Source organism: Neltuma alba, unplaced genomic scaffold (genome assembly GCF_004799145.2).
Source record: "Neltuma alba isolate B1F8T4 unplaced genomic scaffold, ASM479914v2 tig00013085_pilon, whole genome shotgun sequence".
In the NCBI taxonomy this organism is placed as follows: Eukaryota; Viridiplantae; Streptophyta; class Magnoliopsida; order Fabales; family Fabaceae; genus Neltuma; species Neltuma alba.
In genome coordinates, this window is record NW_021637413.1 from 14,106 (window position 1) to 33,933 (window position 19,828).

Consider the following 19,828-nt stretch of genomic DNA (forward strand, 5'->3'; position numbering starts at 1 on the left):
CACTCTAAATCATAAATAAGATTATGATTTTAGATGCAATTAAAAGATAACACCAAGTTGTTTATCCATCAATCGTTTTCTTTCAACTCCGTGTCCTTGTTTATTCTTGTATTCCACTTTTATTTTTCTTCAATTTGATACTTTAATTTATAAAAATTTTGGAACCATTCTAATGTTTCTACTTTCTTTCCACAGCTCACAAGTTGAATGGGCTTATCGTATCCGTTGGGTAGCCCAGACAGGTCCTAGTTCCGATATCAGAACACCACCACTCATTATCCCGATGTCTCAACTTGATCCTGCTCTAAACTAGGGGATCGACGCATATGTTTTCAAATATTAAGAATGACGTAGATAACTCTCTCTCTATATATATATATACTTCTTCGGTCCTTAATATAAGACTCAATTGTTGAGTTAGTTTTCGTCTTAAATACAAGACCCATTTCTCATATTTATCAATTTTCTTTAAATTACCCTATAGATACTCCTTCAACCATAATCAAGTAGAAGAGGGAGAGGGAGTATTAAGAAAAATGATTATGGTGTTTTAGAAAAATGTGTCACTTTTCTTATAATTAACTAACTTACCTAACTTTCTTAGTCTAATCAAATTAGTTAAACAGTCTTATATTAAGGACCAGAAGTAGTATATATATATTACCTCCGGTCCTTAATATAAGACCCTGTTTGACTCTTATTTTGGTTCTAAATATAAGACTCTAATCCATTTATCTCTCATATTTATACATTTTTTCAGAGTAGCCCTTCTAATAATGATAGTTTTAGTCAATACACTTGATTAGCAAGGATATTTTAGAAAAGACAACACTTACTTAGGACAAATAACTAACTCAACTTACTTCATTAATCTCTTCAAATCAGTCAATTGGCTCTTATAATTAGAACCGGAGGTAGTATATATGAACTTCTATTCATTATAACACTCTAAAAGTTTACTGTTGAAACTTCTCCCCTCAAAGATTAGTGGGGCAGCCTGTTTGATTTATTTATTTTAAAAAGACTGCATGCAAAATGATGAAATACCCAATGCCCAAACAATTATATAACGACTAAATTAAAGAGAGTCAAGATAAGCACTTGATCCATAATATTATGCATTTGTTTAAAATGTCAGAACGAATCAAGTTCTGCTATATTAATATGCATATTGTTCATTCCCATGTGGATTGCCAAATATTTTTTCTTCCCATAAGTCAACTTGCTAATACATGCCACCCTCATTATACATCTTCCCGCATTTTTAATTATATTTAAAAAAACTTCGTATAAACTAAATGCACATTAAATAACTGAGTTCCCCATCGCCTTATTAATCAAATTCGATCAGAGCGGGTTGATGTTTCTTTACAACTTAAAATATAGTTGTAAAAACAGGGAGAGAGAACAATGTTATCCCCAGAAAATCGTCCAGGAACCCATCTAGAAAGGTTTGTCAATTATATTATGTACTCCTCCGGTCGTTATTATAAGACCCCATTTGATTTTTTATTTGGTCCTAATTATAAGGCCCCAATTCATTTTATCTCTTATATTTATGCATTTTTTTCCAAGATAATCCTTCTAATAATGATAGTTTTAGCTAATATACTTAATTAGCAATGATGTTTTAGGAATGACAACACTTATTTATTATAAATAACCAACTTAACTTACTTCCTTAATCTCCTCAAATAAGTCAATTGGGTCTTATAATTAGAACCGGAGGAGTATTATAGAGCTAGATTGGCGGTTGACCATATCAATCATATAATTAATGTAAAGGCCACACACATGGTGATGAGATTGGGGGGTCTGGGAATATCTCAGAAAATATAATAAAATAAAATAAATTTGTAGTGGATTGAAGAAATTGGGCGCAAAATAATGATATGCAGGTTCATGAGCAGAGGGAAATAAGAATTTTACAAGAAAGCTCTTACGAAACTGAAAATTAAAAATTTAGGAGAAAGAATATTTAGTAGTAATGAGAAGAGGCAAGACAAGGGGCCTTAATAATCAACCCTCCTCTGTTTTGGGCGGGCTTTAATTCCCTTGCTTTGCTTGTTTCCGTTAATTAAGTGGTTAATTGCATATCATCTAAATGTGCGTGGACGCGCTAGTGGGTATTTAATAATAATATTAATCAAATTCCCTCATTTAATTGCTACCACCATTATCAAGTTGACTTTTATAAGTCATTGCTTACGGCAATTGAGATCTCCAGTCCCTAATATTTTAAGCTTTCTCACTGTATTTACTCATGTCGTCCAAGCCATTATATATGGAGAAGTTTCACCTTCTGGGAAGCAATGGGATCCTCTTCTTCCTCTTCCTGTCTTTTCTTGGCCCTTCAGATTATGCATAACTTACCCAACTTGAAATGAAACCTGTGAGCGACTAAGAAAGCTTATGAAGTCAATTATTGTGTTGGGTTTCTAAAGTCAAGCTTTAATTTGGAGCAGGTTAATCTCAATTAACGTAACGTACATATCAACCTAATGGTGTCTGTGCTAAAAACAAAAAGAACGTTACAAATATATGCTCAGTGCGCAAACGCCTACCTTTGCCTTTTTAACAGTTCGATGAGAAGAAGGCCAAGTCAATTTCAAGAATTAAAGTTTAGATTTTTAGTATTTAAAATGAGATTTGATTAAAAGTCAGCAACTTTAGCAAATTCTTTGAATTTAGATGCCACTGACCCCAGGTCATTACTGTTTAGGTATGCGATAACGATATAGTGACTTTGAGTCCACATATCAATATTTTTATTGCAATTAGAGCTTAAATCTCATGCAACCAGTTCAGTCATATGATCAATTAAAAGAAAAAAACTAAATTAATCAGTTGGGCATATCACTTCACTTAAATGCAATTATGATCGGTGATGGTGGTAACGCCAATTACACTACAAAATAGACCTTCTATTTAGGATCTGAAGAGCATAAGTTTTTGCTGAATTTACATAGTCACATTTTTTTTTTTAATTACTCACTTGGTCACTTCTAATATACTTCTCTGATCTTAAATATAAGACCCATTTTGTAATATAAGTTCTCTATAAAATGGTCTTATATTTAGGACCGGAAGATTATATATTTATTTAATAAATTTAATGAAATTACTCATATTGATGACAAAAAAAAGTTAAATTTGATGGAACACATCATCCGATGCTGTGTGTAATTGCATATACCATCAGAAATTATTTGGACCATACACGCATATTGACTTGTATAAATTAACATATTGCATTGCACATGACTAAGATGTGGAGTTATTACTACTTTGTGTTATCGTAATTATTGTTGTTATAATATTTGTACAAAATTCAACGATATATGTGCTTAGTGATTAGTTGGCCAGAATTAAAAGAATTAAAAAAAGAGAGACATAAATAATTAACAAGGTCATGGCATGTAACCAATAATGGCACTTGCAACATCAAATCTCATCAACCTTGAACCGAAGTCTCCCTATTAAAAACCCTTAACACGTAAACTTTTAATAACATCAGTAGATAGATATTGTTTTCCAATTGAATTAAATGTCTCTACAAATAATGGATCTATCACGAATTGCACAACCTTTTTTTTCATTTTAAGTTTTCTTGTTTGGAAGTGTACTGCGAGATCACAAATCAATTCTTTTTAAATACTGTATATCTCGAATGAAAGGACATTCAATCGAATATGTTAAAATAATAATAATAATAATGTTAAGGACATTGTATTGCATGCCCGCACAAAAGCTTGCTACAACCTACTCTCGTTGCTTAATATAAAAGTCATTTGAGAGGTTAAATTTGATGCTAAACATAAGATTTTGAATTATTTTGTCCCTTAAAATTATAATTTTTTTTAAAAAATATTTCTATTGATTGTGAAGGGTTCCCGCCAATAAATAATTTCAATATAGATAATTAAATATGATGATTTAAGAAAGTTATCATACTTTTGTTACAAATAACTATTTTAAATAATTTTTTTAATATCTCTAAATTAATTATCTACCTCATTAATATGAGAGTAAGTTATAGCTTTTTGAATTGTAAAAAATGCATTAACGTTGGTAAATTCTCAAAAGACTCAATATTGTTGTGTTACTAGTAAAATTCATATCAACCGGACGAAATACCTATAATAAGATGTATGTTTGTTGTATTTGTATTGAAATACAACTTTTGTTACTTTAATAATTAAATCCAGTTAGCATCTCTAATTAGTTTCGTTTTCAACATATCATGAAGATGGCGGGCTGTCAAAAGGAAACACGGATCATGGTGTGAGAAAGAAAGATTTAAGAAAGTGTCTGGTCTCTCTCTCTCTCTCTCTCTCTCTCTCTATATATATATATATATATATGTATAATAAGAATAGAAGGCAGTAGTATTAAAGATTCTCATGCGCTGGTCAAAAAAAAAAAAGGATTCTCATGCACTGTATGTGCGATCTCTTCCATATGGGCTTGTCAAATCACGTGCATGCCCAGCCCTACGCATTCTATGGCAGCCCTTCCATGTCTTTCCTTGATCTTAGATAAATACCGCCAATTAAAAACCTTAAGATTTTTAAATTTAAAAAAAACATGATTCTTCTCTAAAATTAAGTATGTGAATAAAATATTACTAGGATGATAACAGTTACGTCTCTAGTCTCTACCAAATTTTCTTGAAAAATGATTTGTGAATATCAATTTAAATAATTGCAAATTAAAGAATCTTAGATGTAAATAATATGCTCAAATTTCCAATGTAACTCTCGACCTATTTCTTATATTTAATTACATATTATCGTTTCTGGCATGATAAAGATTGGATTGGATAAGTTGTTTCATGAGCTTATCGAAGTCAACACACGCGCCTCACAACGAGTGACTGCTCAAATAGTGATTTTAATTAAAAATATTCACAAATAATTCGTTAATAGATTTTTTACATCAGAATAAAATTCAAATCCAAACGATTTTAGAATATAAGCCGTGTCTTTATCAAACGAATTAATTTTTTTATAAAGTGTTTTGATGCTATTTATTTTTTCCTCCTTTAAGCAGCTGAATGCGAGAGAATGAATCTCGCATTATGAGAATTATGGTTAATATTGAAAAGTATTGCAATCTCTTAAGAAAATTAATTACTTAATCTACCTTTAATTTTCCTTCTTGAACCCCGTGAAGTTAGTTAATTAGCTTACTTATATATATATATATTTGGTATGAAGCGTACTTATAATTTTAAACAGGAAGGTATGTGTACAGTGAATGAACAAAACTACTCCGTCGACTGGTACAGTGCATTGATCAAATTGAAAATTAAAAAAAAAACTATATGCAGGACATCCATAGGGCCATTAAAAGTTTAATTGACCAGTTAAATAAACAAAGTGAATTCCTTGATCTCAGATCTACGGTTATGTTTCATTTCGACACGTGTCAGCAGGATCGATGAGAGTACAAAGTTTAGTGGTCGTAAAACATGATTAAAATAGGGTTTAGCATGCTAATCTTGAGCATGGCGTCACATGTCAATGATTGGCACAGAATCTTAACCTCTTTAATTACGGTGCTGCCCCCGTCTCTTCTTTCTCTGATTTGGGCTTCCAATACCAAATTTATTGAACAAATGTAACTGCCGTTTTGGATGCCTCCCCATTTCCTTGTAATTATCAATAAACTATGAGTCTCCTTTACATATTAGTCAAAAAGGTGCATGGTGTTTGGTCATGTTAGCCTTCGTTTATAATATTTCTTTTTTGTTAATTTAATACCCATCATCTTTAAAATATTCAATGATTGTGCATTATTATATTCAAGCAAATCAACCCCCTTCCTACTCTCTCTCTCTCTCTCTCTCTCTCTCTATATATATATATAAAATGTACATGACTACATTATATCGGTTGGGGCCTGGTGACAAAAGGGAATGCATTTGTATAAACCCACGTCTCACTTGATTATATTGTCTCTGACCATTATGAGTTGATAATTAAGGTTGAAAATCAACCAAGGATACTGCTCATATATAATTAACAATTTTACTCCATGCCTAATCCACATTTTATGACTTGAGTTACCTATAACGCCCATTAATGATCGTTTAATCTATCGATATCCTTAACACACACAGATCACTTGAACCTGGCAGCGCAACACCAGAGATACAGATGAATTCTTTTAATTTTAGTTAGGCAGTAATACACAAAATATAGAGGGATTTTTTAAAAACTAAATCAATATTAGTACACGTAATTGGCTTAATCAATAATGGATATATACATGGAGGGGGGGGGGAGAGAGAGAGAGGCAGATAGATAAATTCAACGGGAAAAGCATTGCATGAGCCTTGAAGGAAGCTTTTAAGTTTGGATCTCGAGAAAGAAAAGAGTGACTAGAAAGAAATGGAGGGTGCGTGTAATGAAATTTCTCAAAAGACAAAGAGAAGAATCCTTTTGCCTCTCCCTAATTCTTAAAACGATCAGCGCCGGTGTATGTGTGTGTACATATAAATACATACATACAGTGATATAAAATATAAAGGAGGGCTGTATTTTAATTGAACAGCGGCACATGGAAGCGATGGATGACACAGTATTCGAGCATGGCCCATCCCATATGGGGATGAAACATGGGATGCTATGACGCACGCTCCAAAACGACTGCGTTGCACTCGATACACGTGGATCCTGATTCCCCCCTGCTCAAAGCCAGAGTCTGAACTGCCGGTTTATACGCATCCGGGAGATGTGATTGTGGTTATACCAATCTAGCTAGATTTATAACTCACTTATTCTCACGTAAAGAAATACTTCTCTGGTCCTATTTATAGGGCAGAGAGAGAAGGTTTTTTTTTGTCCTATTTATAAGTCATTTCATTAACTTTTCAGTGTGAATGTACTATTTTGTCCTTCATTTATTATAGTGTAAGTAGTTATCTTTTTTGAAAGGAGTATATATTAAATAGGGGTAAAGTTAGAAAGTTACTATATTTTAATGGAGAGTTAATGCAGTTTAAGGTTTTCCTTAGTCTGTGTGAAACATGTTGGAAGTGCCTTATAAATAGGACCAAAGGAGTATGTTAAATTGATAAAATTTTTAAATATATTCTTATTAAATTTCTTTTACCTCTCCATTGATGACTGTCATATCCCTGCCTCCTTGTTTTATTTCCAACTATATTTAAATGAGGTAAAATCAAAAAATCATCCTAAATATCCTGTAAGAGATTTATATTCAGGATAAAAAAATGTTCCCTACAAAATAATTTACAATAAGGACAGAAGACAGGAGTAGCATTTAGTTAGTGGGGAGCTGAAGTCATAGCAGGCTGATCAATGATCAATTTGTCACGTGATTGTTGCGAAATTTAAAAATAATTAATTAATATTAAATGGTGATTGACGGGGGAAGCCAAATCCGGTGCATATAGATATGAGCAGACTCACAAAATGCCTGGGTACTTGCAATATGGTAACTGTTGGAATCGCATTCATTGTCATTTGTTGACCTTCTTAATAATAATAATAATAATATATGTGTGTGTGTATGTGTTTATATGCATGCAGGTCCACTGGTTATCTGCTAACATGCACTTCCTTTGTTCATTTCTTATCTATGAAGTTGAGCTTTTAGGGTCAGATTTTGATCTGGTCGGTCCAATTATTGAACACCGTACCGGACTCGACCATCCACTCGGTTAATTCATCTTTTATTTGATTGGAACCTAACGGCCACTCCATTTCCGCTTGTTTCCTAGTCAAGGTTTTTCATCAACGGAATGCTTCCACTTCTGTACATGGATGATTCTCGCTGCGATTCTCAAAATAATATTTATCCCACGGTCCCCAATAAAATTCCAAGGCAGACAGAGATGCATATACAAAACAAGCAAAATAATTACCCGTGCCTCCCCCCTAGTCGCAACCACGTCGGATGGTTTGTTTTTTTATTTAGGGTGTTTGGAACACTTTAAAAATATTTTTTTGCAAACCAAAACAAATTTTTTATATATTTATTTTGTATACTATAAAATTATTTTTTAAATTATGATTTAGTTTTAATCCAAATATTTTCCCATAAAAAAAATGCAAAACATCTCCCGCCATGCCATCATGTGACTGAGGGTGAAATTCTCACCCTCCACGGAAACGTTGTTCGAGAAGGCTTGAAAAAGTGAAAAACAATCTTCAAAAGTGGCCGGGAGCTGCCTAACTCGGTTAAAATAATCACAGCATGAAGGAAAAGGCGAATAAATTCAAAGATTAGGTCTAAAGTATATAAGTACTAATAGTTTAATGTATTCGGGGCGACGAGTTGACAATTGACAAATGCGGGTTTTCCATTTTCCAAGGAGGCCGAAACGTCAGCAATCAGAAGCTCAAAACGGCGTTCAATAGGGTGTCGTCGGAATAATTGACTAATTGATGACATTGCAGTCAAATCAGCTGCTGGGGGTCACACTGTCCTTTTGGGGAAGGTACTACCACCCTCCCCCACCTCCTCGGTTTTGAAGAAGAAACCCACTTTCAAAGGAATGCTTCGATCTGGTGCCTTCCCATTTGTTACTGACCAGGCCCCCTTCGGCTTCCCAAGTCCAGCTTCAACTACTATTAGTAGCGTGAAATGATCCCTGTCGTTCAAATTTAAAGAGCGGAATATCCAGCCCAAAAAAAAAAAGACTAAATGTAAAAAGAGGGATGGGAACGGGTGTAGGTGAGGCTCCGGGCACGTAGGTCTCCGAACCACTGACACGCACTGAAAGGGCTGGGCTATGTTGCGGGACGACTCATCTGCGATCCAATTTTGTTTGTTTCTGATTTTTATGCACACCTTCTCTGCTCCCCTACGCTAATTAATGCTCCTTGTACCCGATATTTTTCCTCACATCAAAAGGAGAGAGTATTTCATGCATCTTTTATATGGGTTATTTTGTTCAACTTATTATATGAGTACTTTACTCCCAGTATATGCATTTTAGGACGTCCTAGTTGTTATTGTACTAGTACATGTTTATATGTTTATAAAACATAATAAATTTATTTTTGCACAATTGTCTTGAATTTGGCATAATTCAAAGAAGGGTGTGTTTGGAATCACATCTGAACCTTCAAACTGACTTCTCTATCGGTAAAAGGAGCTTTTTTGATTTGGGATGTGTTTGGAATCACATTTTTGTAATTTGACTTTTGTCACTGAAACGGACTTATACAATAAACTCAAAAAAGCTGTTTTTATCTAACCTAATGTCTGTAAAAGTTAGATTGTAAAAAAAATTACTTCTTCACGGCTAATCCAAACACAGCCGAAATGGAGTTGAAACGGAGTTCCAAGTTACCAGTACCAATACTTCATAAGGCGGAACATGAATGGACAGAGGAGCAAGACCAGTTGCGTGAAAATACTTATAGAGGGGCGAAACCTCGAGAGTCCACGAGGGGGCAGTGCTCTGCATGCATGCATTGTCACAGTCAATGGTTGATTGTAGTAATAATTGGGTGGGAATTTGGAGCAGGCTGGGGCGCGCTCAACGGGATCCGACGGTGGAAAGTAGTTAGGATCAGGAGGACCCGTGACAAATCCAACGGCAGTTAATGAACGACCACTGGATTTCGACGAGCGAGGGAGTATGGAGGGCGCTTTCAGCCGGGGCTGATGAAGTTAACCGTGGACAGGAATTGATAATCCTACACAGAGCTGGGGAATCGCAATACAGAACTGCAGGGGCACGTGTCCTCGTGGAGGAATCCGCAGCATGAGGCATGTAGGCGCGATCACTTCAGTTTTAGTTATTTTTGCAACCTCACAGGTCGGTGATTAACTGTAATGAATTGGTTCTGGAAAGAGAGAGAGAGAGAGAGAGAGAGACGTTGACAGGATACTTGGCGACCTAACCAACACGTGCCAGTACTGTGGGTAAAGTCGTTTTATCTTTTTTTGGTAAATCATTAGTATTATGGAAATTAATCCGTGATTTGGATATGATGGATTGCATTATCTTTGCTCGATTGGAAAATGATGCCCTACATATAAAGATGCGAGGTAACGTGGCCTTCTTCATTTTTGTGCATTTCAATTTTCTAGCGAGGGAGGACGCATCTCTCCTTCTCTCTCTCTCTCTCTTTCCCTCTCTAGGCATTATTTGCTCAGATTTTCTCAGCCTTTTTCATTAAGTGCGAAAGCGAGGAGGCAAAAGTGAGACCAAAAACCTGTGTGTTTAGGCCTGGAGTTAGATATCGTAGAATCGCTTTAGCCTTGTCTCTTTGGCTTTTATCTTCGTCTGATCCCAAGCCTTATATCACTAAATTCGATCTTGCCCTTTTGTTGTCCCGTGCGGCATCTTCAGATCGATCGAAAATAGAACAAAACAAAACTTCCTTTTCCTTCTTCCCCTCTGGTAAGCATGAATAAAAAGGCATAGATAGAGATAGAAGCGAATAAAGTTTCGGTACTTCGTGCTAAAGGAAAAGGTTCAGCTGAGCGAGTACTGCAGAATTCTCATCGTTTTTGGTTTGTGAGGGGGAAAATGGGAACTGGATGGAGAAGAGCCTTTTGCACTCGTGACCCGGAATCTGCCATATCCGATAAGCAGCACAGGGGCACGAGTCCAAGCCCCAGCCCCAGAAGCTGTGTTCGATTGGGTTTTCTCTCCGGCGGGGGCAATCCTTCCACCCCGCGCTTGCAGCAGCAATCTCAAGCCGTGTCTAGTCCGAGCTTGCGTTGCCGGACACTTTCAGAAGCAGCAAACGTGAATGACAGCCCCAGATTTCAAAGCAAAAATACTCCCAGGGCAACCAAGTCCCCCAAAACCAGTTCAACCTCAAATCCCGCATCGCCGCGTTCTCCTTTGAAGTTATCTCTCTTCAGGAACAGCTTCAAATTCCGGGTAAGTTATTCCTGATTCTGAGTGCTATGGTTTTCTTCAATTGCATCAATGGTGGGAGATCTATTGGCTTAATGGATTTGTTTTGTCTTTTCTGGTTTCCTATCCTGCAGAGTAGTTGTGGAATCTGCTTGAATAGCGTAAAAACCGGTCAGGGAACGGCCATTTACACTGCAGAATGTACTCATGCCTTTCACTTCCCTGTATCGCCGATTATGTACGCAAACATGGAAGCCTCGTCTGCCCCGTCTGCAACGCTACCTGGAAAGACGTGCCTCTGCTAGCCGCACACAAGAACCACGCCACAGAATCCGCCGAAAAGAACGACATCGTGGTTGACAAGAACGTCCTAAAACCAAATGCCACCCAGAAGACTAAGAAAACTCATCCTCAGTTTTTCAGAACCCAGCTTGTTGAACCGCCCCAACAATTACCACAGAAGCACCCAAAGCAATTTGATTGTTACAGGTCCTACGACGATGACGAGCCGCTTCTGTCTCCCACATCCGGTGGTCGCATCATTCCAATACCTGAAGCCGACGAAAACGCCGAAGAAGACGAAGACGACGTTGAAGAATTTCAGGGATTTTTTGCCAATGCAAAATCTTCATCCTCAATCAAATCTTACTCTGATGACTTGCAAATAAGCGACAAAGATTCCAGGAACGTTCAGGTGAAGTTGATCCCCGAGTGTGCCGTAGTGTCAGTCTCCCGGACCCACGAGACTTACGCTTTGGTTTTGAAAGTGAAGGCTCCTCCGCCGCCTCCTGCAGCGCGCAGTGGCAATAACAGTATGACGCCGCGTCTTGGTCAGTCGCAGCGAGCTCCCATAGATCTCGTAACGGTTCTTGACGTTGGTGCGAGCATGACAGGCGCGAAGCTGCACATGCTTAAGCGCGCGATGCGTTTGGTCATTTCCTCACTCAGTCCAGCCGACAGGCTCTCCATAGTGGCTTTCTCGGCCACTTCCAAGCGGCTCTTACCCTTGAGAAGAATGACGGCTCAAGGACAGCGCGTGGCTCGGCGCATAATCGATCGGCTTGTCCCTGGCCATGGCACTTGTGTGGGCGATGCTCTGAGAAAAGCCGCAAAAGTGCTGGAGGACCGGAGGGAGAGAAACCCGGTTGCCAGCGTGATGCTCCTATCGGACGGTCAGGACGAACGAGTTCACAGCAGTAACGTCAACAACCAACGGAAATCCTCGAACCACGCGTCCTCGACCCGATTCGCCCACATTGAGATTCCGGTTCATGCTTTCGGGTTCGGAAAAAAGAGTGGCTTCAGCCACGAGCCGGCCGAGGATGCATTTGGCCAAGTGCGTCGGTGGGCTGTTGAGTGTTGTTGTACAGGACTTGAGAATTCAGCTCGGCTTCCAGTCGGGCTCATCGGCGGCTGAAATCAGCGGCATCTATTTATGCGGCGGTCGAACAACAGCAATGAGCTCAGGCAGCGTACGGCTCGGCGACTTGTACGCGGAGGAGGAGAGGGAGTTACTGGTGGAGCTGAGAGTTCCAACGTCGGCACTGGGGACCCACCACGTGATGAGGGTACGGTGCTTGTATAAGGACCCCGCTTCTCAGGAGATCGTATCGAGTAGGGAACAGGCCCTACTGGTTCCGCCACCTCAGGGCACGCGAAGCGAACGCTTGAGGAATTTCTTCATATCCACTCGAGCCATAGCCGAGTCTCGCCGGCTCGTGGACTACAACGACTTCACCAGCGCTCATCATTTACTGGCTTCGGCTCGTGCGCTCTTGATGCAGGCCAAGTCGAGCTCGGCTGAGGAGCACGTGCGTGCGTTGGAAGCTGAGCTGGCAGAGCTTCATTGGCGCACTCAGAACACGACGGAGCAGCAGATGATGACGCAGGAACGCAGGCGAGGGAGCGAGAGGGAGATGACGAGCTTGGTGGATGATAATGGTGAGCCGCTCACGCCGACGTCGGCTTGGAGAGCTGCTGAGAAGCTGGCTAAGGTGGCCATCATGAAGAAGTCATTGAACAGAGTCAGCGACTTGCACGGCTTCGAAAACGCTAGGTTTTAATTTTTTTCCCACAAAACAAAGGCTTAGTTCTCTTTTCTCTTTCTTTTTAAAAAATATTATCTGGAAAATAAAGTATAAAATTGCAGAAGTAGAGAGAGAGAGAGAGAGAGTGAAAAAAAAAAAATAGAAACATTAGTGATGGGGTGTGAGAGGAGGAATGGGTGGGGGGGCGTGTTGTGTAAATGATGAAGATATGATGCGATGAGAGGTTTTTGTGGGATTAAATGATTGCTTTGGGATTTTCATTGGTGTGTGTGGGAACTGAGAGGATGAGAAAATGAAAATTCACCACCTGATTCCAAACACTATCTGTACGCTTCTCAAACGGTAACCTCCTTGGGATTATATCCTGGCATAACATATCAACGCTTTTATTTGTTTTGCTAATTTTAATTAACCAGACGGGTGGGTCGAATAATGAAGATTCTTGCCCCTATTTAAATGGAAAATAATGGGGAGGAAGAAGTTAAGACGGCGGGTGGCTGGCTTGCAGCAATAATAATGGACAAATGATTAGATTCCATCTCGCAGTTTGATGCCTTGGATCGCTTTGTTGTTATTAACGCTGAAACCTTTTTTAAAAAATAAATAAAGGAGGTGGTCCCCTCTTGTTACAACTCACCACAGACTACAATAACAGATTTGGGGCCCATCTTTGTGTTTCTTTATCCCACCACCGCGTCTTCTCTACAAGAACAAACACTACCAAGTCACTTACAATTTAATTTTTAACTAGATGCTGTGCTGCGTTAAAAGGTCTCCACCCGATGCGATGCTTTAAATGAGCGAAACAGGCAAATACCACAGGAAAATTTGTAGTAATTCTCGACATGCCTGATCTAAGCTTCTTCTGAACAATCAAGCTTGGTTCGAGATGTGGCATTTAATTTGCAGCGTAAGAAATTCTTAAAACTTTCAATTTAAATATTGACATTTGCTACCTCTGAAGCTTGGACGCTGCATCAAACAACGTGCAATAGGAGGGCACTGAAAGCTCCTTTCTTATAATTGACAATTCAATGAGTTACTGCTTCGAACTGTCTCTTTCGGCTGCAGCTACTTGCCCCAGTTTTGACAACAATTTCCAGCTAATTTCTTGGTACGCATTTGTACATACGATACGAATTCATTGTCAACATTAAACATCGATACTCCATTTATATCGTTTGGTGATCATTAATGTAACTGCTAACCGATGATGGATTCCAGCATCTGTGTCACTTGTCCCCTAAATTACGCTGTCCTTTGTCTTTAGGCGTGTGTTCCCAATAGCCTCTATAAGCTCTGTTTGGTTAGATGCTGGAAATGAAAGTAGCAAAAGAAAAAAAGGAGAGAAAGTGAAGGCATAAATATGAAATTTTGTTTTACATGATATGTATTTGATGTTGTTTATAACTTTTGTATTCTTGTTCGTTGTTAACATAAGAATTAAAATGAAAGAGACCGTAGTGTGAAAATGCAGCACATCGCCTGTGTTGTCAATCAGTGTTATTCCACGAAAAGATCAAACAAACAAATGGATTTGATTGGTGGCTCAATTCATGTGACGTGGTGCTGAGGGACCATTCATCTCTAGACAGTGCCATGGTCCTCCACGTTATTATTCCCTCTGAGTTTCCGATTGTAGGGTGCCTGAAGCATCCACGCTTCATGTCCACGGATTCTTTCACCACCACACGCCCTCACTCCAAAAGAAATGAACAAACACAGATTCTTCTTCCCTGATCTTTGCTTTGGTTCAGAGGTACCCTTCCCCCCAACTACCACAGAAAGCGTCCGGACTCCAGAGAGATGGCATAGCCAATCCCATTTGCTGGGATTTTGCAAGTTTCGGATTCCAGGGATCAATTTGATGCATTGATCATTCGGGCTACAATGTGAGATTCACCTAATTCCCCGTCAAAGGTGGAACATGATTAGCCTTCTCAAAACTCATCCGAAACATACAGGAAACCCGCCCACATCCATGTATTGATATTGATCGAATGGTCAGCTGCAATATTGTTTAAATTACACGATCTTGAGAAAGCATAAAAACTTTATTTGAACAACCAGAGCGGAGAACCAGCGTCAAGAAAGACGCTCAAAAACCAGTCTCATCTCAGTATGTGACCTCGCTAAATTACAATTAGGACCCTCAATACAAGGGGAAGCATCTCTCGCCAACACAACTCCTTTATGTGGTATAGTACAATCAAAATGGCAACGGAATAACATTGCACAAATGAGAAAAAACCCAAAACCCCAAACAAGCTACGCCAAGCAGACACTAGAGAGCAAATATGGGTTTAGGTTCCCCGGGGAGGCTTCTCCTGTTTCAACTATGCAACTGAAGATTCTCATTCCTAAAAGGGCGAGAGTGTTCCCCCATTTTTGAATAGAGGAAATCAATAAGTGTGATCAGCATAATTGGAGTCAGATATTACTTCTGACTTTGTTCCACCTTGGCTCGAATCTTCTGCTCCAAAATTGATACTTCTGTCTCAAGACTGAACATTCTATTCAAAGCATGCATGTTCTCAAGGGTCTCACTAAGAGTCCGACTGTCACTCCCATCACATCTCAGGTGTTGCATTGGACCATGGAGCAGCTTATTCACTATGCCCCGGCTAAGGTCATCCACAGCTCTCCTTGTCTTCTTTGGGATATCATCTCCCATCTTACTTAGGCATTTCTCAAGCTCAGCAGCCCTGATTCTTTCAGCATAAGCCCTCAACTTCTTGATGGTAGGAACAGTTTCCAGAGAGTCCCTCCAAGCTTCGAATTGTTTTGATTCCTCGACAATGATTGCCTGAGCCTCCATTGCTTTTCTCAGCCGATCTTCTTTATTAGCAGCCACAACCTCTTTGAGGTCATCAACATTGTAAACTCGCACAGAATCCACATCTGAGACACAAGAACCTACATTGCGAGGAACAGAGATATCAACAAAAAGACGAAGCCCCCCAACATCTTGACTTGCAGAAGGAAGGTCCTGCACATGATCTTTCAAGAACAAGGGGCTTTCTGATGCAGTGCTGGTAAAAACGACATCTGCTTGACCAGCACAGGAGAGCATTTCTGAAAGGGGTTGATATACAATTTCAACACCCTTCATTTCTTCACGGATCGCTGCAACTCTCTCCTCAGTTCTATTAACAACCACCATCTTAGTGCAACCTTTCGCCACCAAATGTTTGATTACAAGCTTTCCCATCTTGCCAGCTCCAATAACCAACATCCTGGCCTTATCATGTGAGGCTTCTGGTAGTTTCATCAAGGCCAACTCAACAGCAGCTGAGCTTACAGAAACTGCACCAGCAGCAATATTAGTTTCAGTTCTAACCCTCTTCCCCACAGTAATTGCATGTTTGAACAGCCCACTGATGTTTCTCCCAAAGCCATTAATGCCCTGCCCAACTTTAACTACCTGCTTGACCTGCGCAAGGATTTGACCTTCTCCCAATACAAGAGAGTCAAGGCCTGCAGATACTTCAAAAAGATGCTCTGTAGCATCTTTGTTGTAAAGCAAGAATCGATGCTGGCAAAGCTCAGAAACAGGGACCCCACTTTTCTGCAAATAACAGAATTATTCAACATGATTATTGCAATTGGATATTAATATATTACCAAATGCGAACTCGGGACTTACCTTTGACATCCATTCAGTGACCTCTTTGACACCACGGTGCTGGGACAAAGCAACGACATATATCTCCATTCTGTTGCAGGTGCTCAGCACAGCTGCTTCTTCAATATGATTCAGACCACACAGCTCTCCAATGGCTTGAGGCCATTCTGCTTCTGGAATGGCAAGCTTTTCTCGCATTTCCACAGGTGTACTGTGCACACTGAGCCCAATGACCACAATGCTGCTTCTTTCCTTTGTATATCCTGATATGGTTAATTGTGTAAAATATTTAAACACTGTAGCCTTCTCGTGACTATCTGGGAAAAGAACTGTTTATTTGATGATGGATGATAGCCTCGTGTTTCTCATGTGTGGGTTTCATTTAAAAACTCTATGTAATCATGGTTTGTAGTAAAATTTGTCACAGGACTTTGGATTTCGCCATAATCCTCTCAGAGAAAAACCGATGGATGTATGGCAATAATGATGAAGAAAAGCCTGTATAATTGAATATTCACTTTGTGATCTTTTTACGTCATAAAAAGGGGGTAATAAATAGCAACACTGCACAACAAATTTGAAAAACAATGTGAAAAAGCCGTCAGAAAATATATAAAAAAAAAAGGTCTTCTTGAGGAGTTCCATAATTTAAGATGTAAAGATTTTGAGCAAGAATGAAAGTACAAGCGAGGACCCAAGAAGAATTTGTTCCTCTTTTACGATGGTATAATTGTATGGATGACATTTATATATTTCCGGGTGAATCGCGGAGCTACTGTGTTTGAGTTAAAAATTTCAAACCTTAAACACAACCATAAATCCCAATCCAATTGTAATGATTTACAAAACAACATAATCTTCCAACTAGTGATACAATTTTAGATTTTGTGGATTAAAAGGGCATAATGCAAAGATATTCTCAGCGATGTCTATTGTCAACTGCCCGAAATCAAATCAGAAGAGCCAGACCAATGCCCGTGGTTGACATTACTGCTAACACAAATTAACATTAAAAAAAAAAGTAAGTCCAGCTTTTTATGCAGTTTGTCAAGAGCAAAGTGAACGTTTCCTTAAGGCGAACGGTACACTACTTCCAGCCTAAAATTTTTCATTCTTTCTCCGTGCATGATGAGCTGTTCTTGGCTCTAACAACTAAGATTATAAACGAGAATCGTTACAGAAGACAAATAAGAGCATTCGCTCTCATCTTATAACACTCTTCATTTTGTAACTGGGAACTAGTAATGTAAACGATTGGAAAGAATCAAACCTCAATTTGGATTCAAATTAAAAATCTCAAAGTACCAAACTATTGCAATCTAGTAACTGAGTTGCGGAAACAATTAATCAGTTCAGGGAGAAAAAAAAAAGAAACTATCCAATGGGCCTTGTCATCGTAACATTAACTGAAAATCAAGAACAAGACTTACTGTCAGCAGCAGAAGTCTTGAGCTGCTCAAGAGCAGAGACGCTGGTGCCATTACTCGGATCATCGGCCTTGATCAACACCTCAGGAACAGCAGCGTCGCAGCGAATTATTCCTCTCTGAATCAGGGTCTTTTTAATTGAGCCGGGTTTGCCAAATTCCGAAAAACGGGTAGCAGAGGAAGCCCTCGACGCAGGGGAAGAAGATTTCAGCAACAAGGCCTCCAATTTGGCACCAGAGAAGCTGGTTGAAACAGCCATTGAGACTGCGTCAAACCCTAACCAAGATTGCAGAGAGGAATAATGGGAAACTGAAAGACGAAGGCAAGAGGCGAAAATGTCTCAGCAAGGAATCGTTTGGTAGTTGTTGTGTTGAACGAATTCCCAAGGAGCTGTTCGGATGTGAGGCTACACTAATGGAAGGGTAGATCGAGAAACGCGTGGAGGGGTTGGTGCCAAAACGAAGTAAAATTGTGCCTTGAACTTGGGTCTTACGGAAATGCCACACGCCGCATTATGGGCCGAGGGACACGTTGTGATTTCTCTGATTCTGATTGGCCACGAGCATGCCTTTTATCCACACTCCCAATCTGACCCTTCTTGTGTCTATCCCTTACAAGCTGCTCCCGATCTCTTGTGGACCCCGTTCTCCCTCAAATCGAAGATTCAGGCTCTACATTTTCAGCCTCCAGTTACAATTTTTTGCGCAAAAAAAAGAAAAAAAATGCATGCAATCAAATATCGTTATGTTAAATGATATTTTTGAAAATGGATTGATAGCCTGTGTTCTTTTTTGGTCGTAAGTTAGGCTTGTTTGTGGTGTGTGTGTGTGTTTGTAAGATAATAACGTGTATATGGTTAGCCTAATATTAATATATTGGTTAGTCTCCAACAATGTCAGTACTTTTCCAAGCAAAACGACCGATAGTAATGAAATGTGCTAGTATAGAAGTAAGAATTTCAATGGGAGAAATAATGAAACTAGTATGGACGACACGTAGTATGGTTACAGAGCTTGCTGTTTAGTTGTTGGAAATTGTTGGTGTTTTCTCATTTGGCATATAAAAAATCACAAAACAAAAAAGAGAGGGTGAACGTTCTTCCGATAAGACGGAGGGGTAAAGGTTAAATAATGTTTATGATATCACAAGGAGTCGAAAACCATTAAGCTAATATTTAAATAATAAAAGGCGCATGAAATCATTCAACGGAGGAATAGATTGGGTGAGAGTTGCTCGTGAAGTGAACCTGTGGTGCAGATTGCCTTCTAGGATTTCATGGCTCGTGTTCGCCACAAGCATGTAAAGTCGCGGACTGGGTGGGGTCATTGAAATATAATAAACGGATTATCTTTTCTATCAACTTACAAGAGAATTCCTTTGATAACCCCCAAAAAAAATCAACAGAATTGGATCTAATAGACGGAGTTAGTCATTTATAATATGATAAATCAAGATTCAAATTTTTATTAAAAGAGGGTACTCACTATAAGTGTCTTATAATATCTTGAATAGAATTGCTTTTAAATTTAGTAAGGATCCCTGTGCCTATTAAAAAAAAAAAAAAAAAGCATAGAAGAGAATCGATTAAGTAGTTAAGGCATTGTCAAACTTAAAAGGATGTCTTGTCCTCGGACAGCTCACTCACTGGGCCACGCCCACTTTTCTAAAGCCTATTGCCCTTTTTGGTAACAAAAACAATAAGTAGATGGACCCTAATTGCTGTTGTTGGGTAGTTATCAAATCCAACTATCGGGGCTTCACATTTTATTAGCCCTTTGGGTTTTGGTCTCCCCGCCCACAAAAATAATTGTGTAAGTTGGTGGATCATGATGGCAAGACTTTCTATGTTCTTTTTTTGGTTCAAAGATTCTCGATT

At 38.9% G+C, this 19,828-nt stretch overlaps 1 protein-coding gene and 1 pseudogene across 1 annotated transcript; one reads left to right on the plus strand and one right to left on the minus strand.

Annotated features, from left to right (window-relative positions):
* The first annotated feature begins 10,193 nt into the window (after positions 1–10,193).
* LOC114734318 (E3 ubiquitin-protein ligase WAV3-like) lies at positions 10,194–12,968 on the plus strand (annotated as a pseudogene).
* Positions 12,969–15,151: 2,183 nt separating this feature from the next.
* Positions 15,152–18,229, minus strand: LOC114734320 (glutamyl-tRNA reductase 1, chloroplastic). The gene is made up of 3 exons (XM_028921934.1): positions 17,956–18,229; positions 16,547–16,788; positions 15,152–16,468 (listed from the first exon to the last, which is right to left on the minus strand). Exons 1-3 carry the CDS (start codon positions 18,209–18,211, stop codon positions 15,338–15,340), a joined length of 1,629 nt encoding a protein of 542 aa, XP_028777767.1. The 5' UTR covers positions 18,212–18,229; the 3' UTR covers positions 15,152–15,337.
* Positions 18,230–19,828: the final 1,599 nt, after the last annotated feature.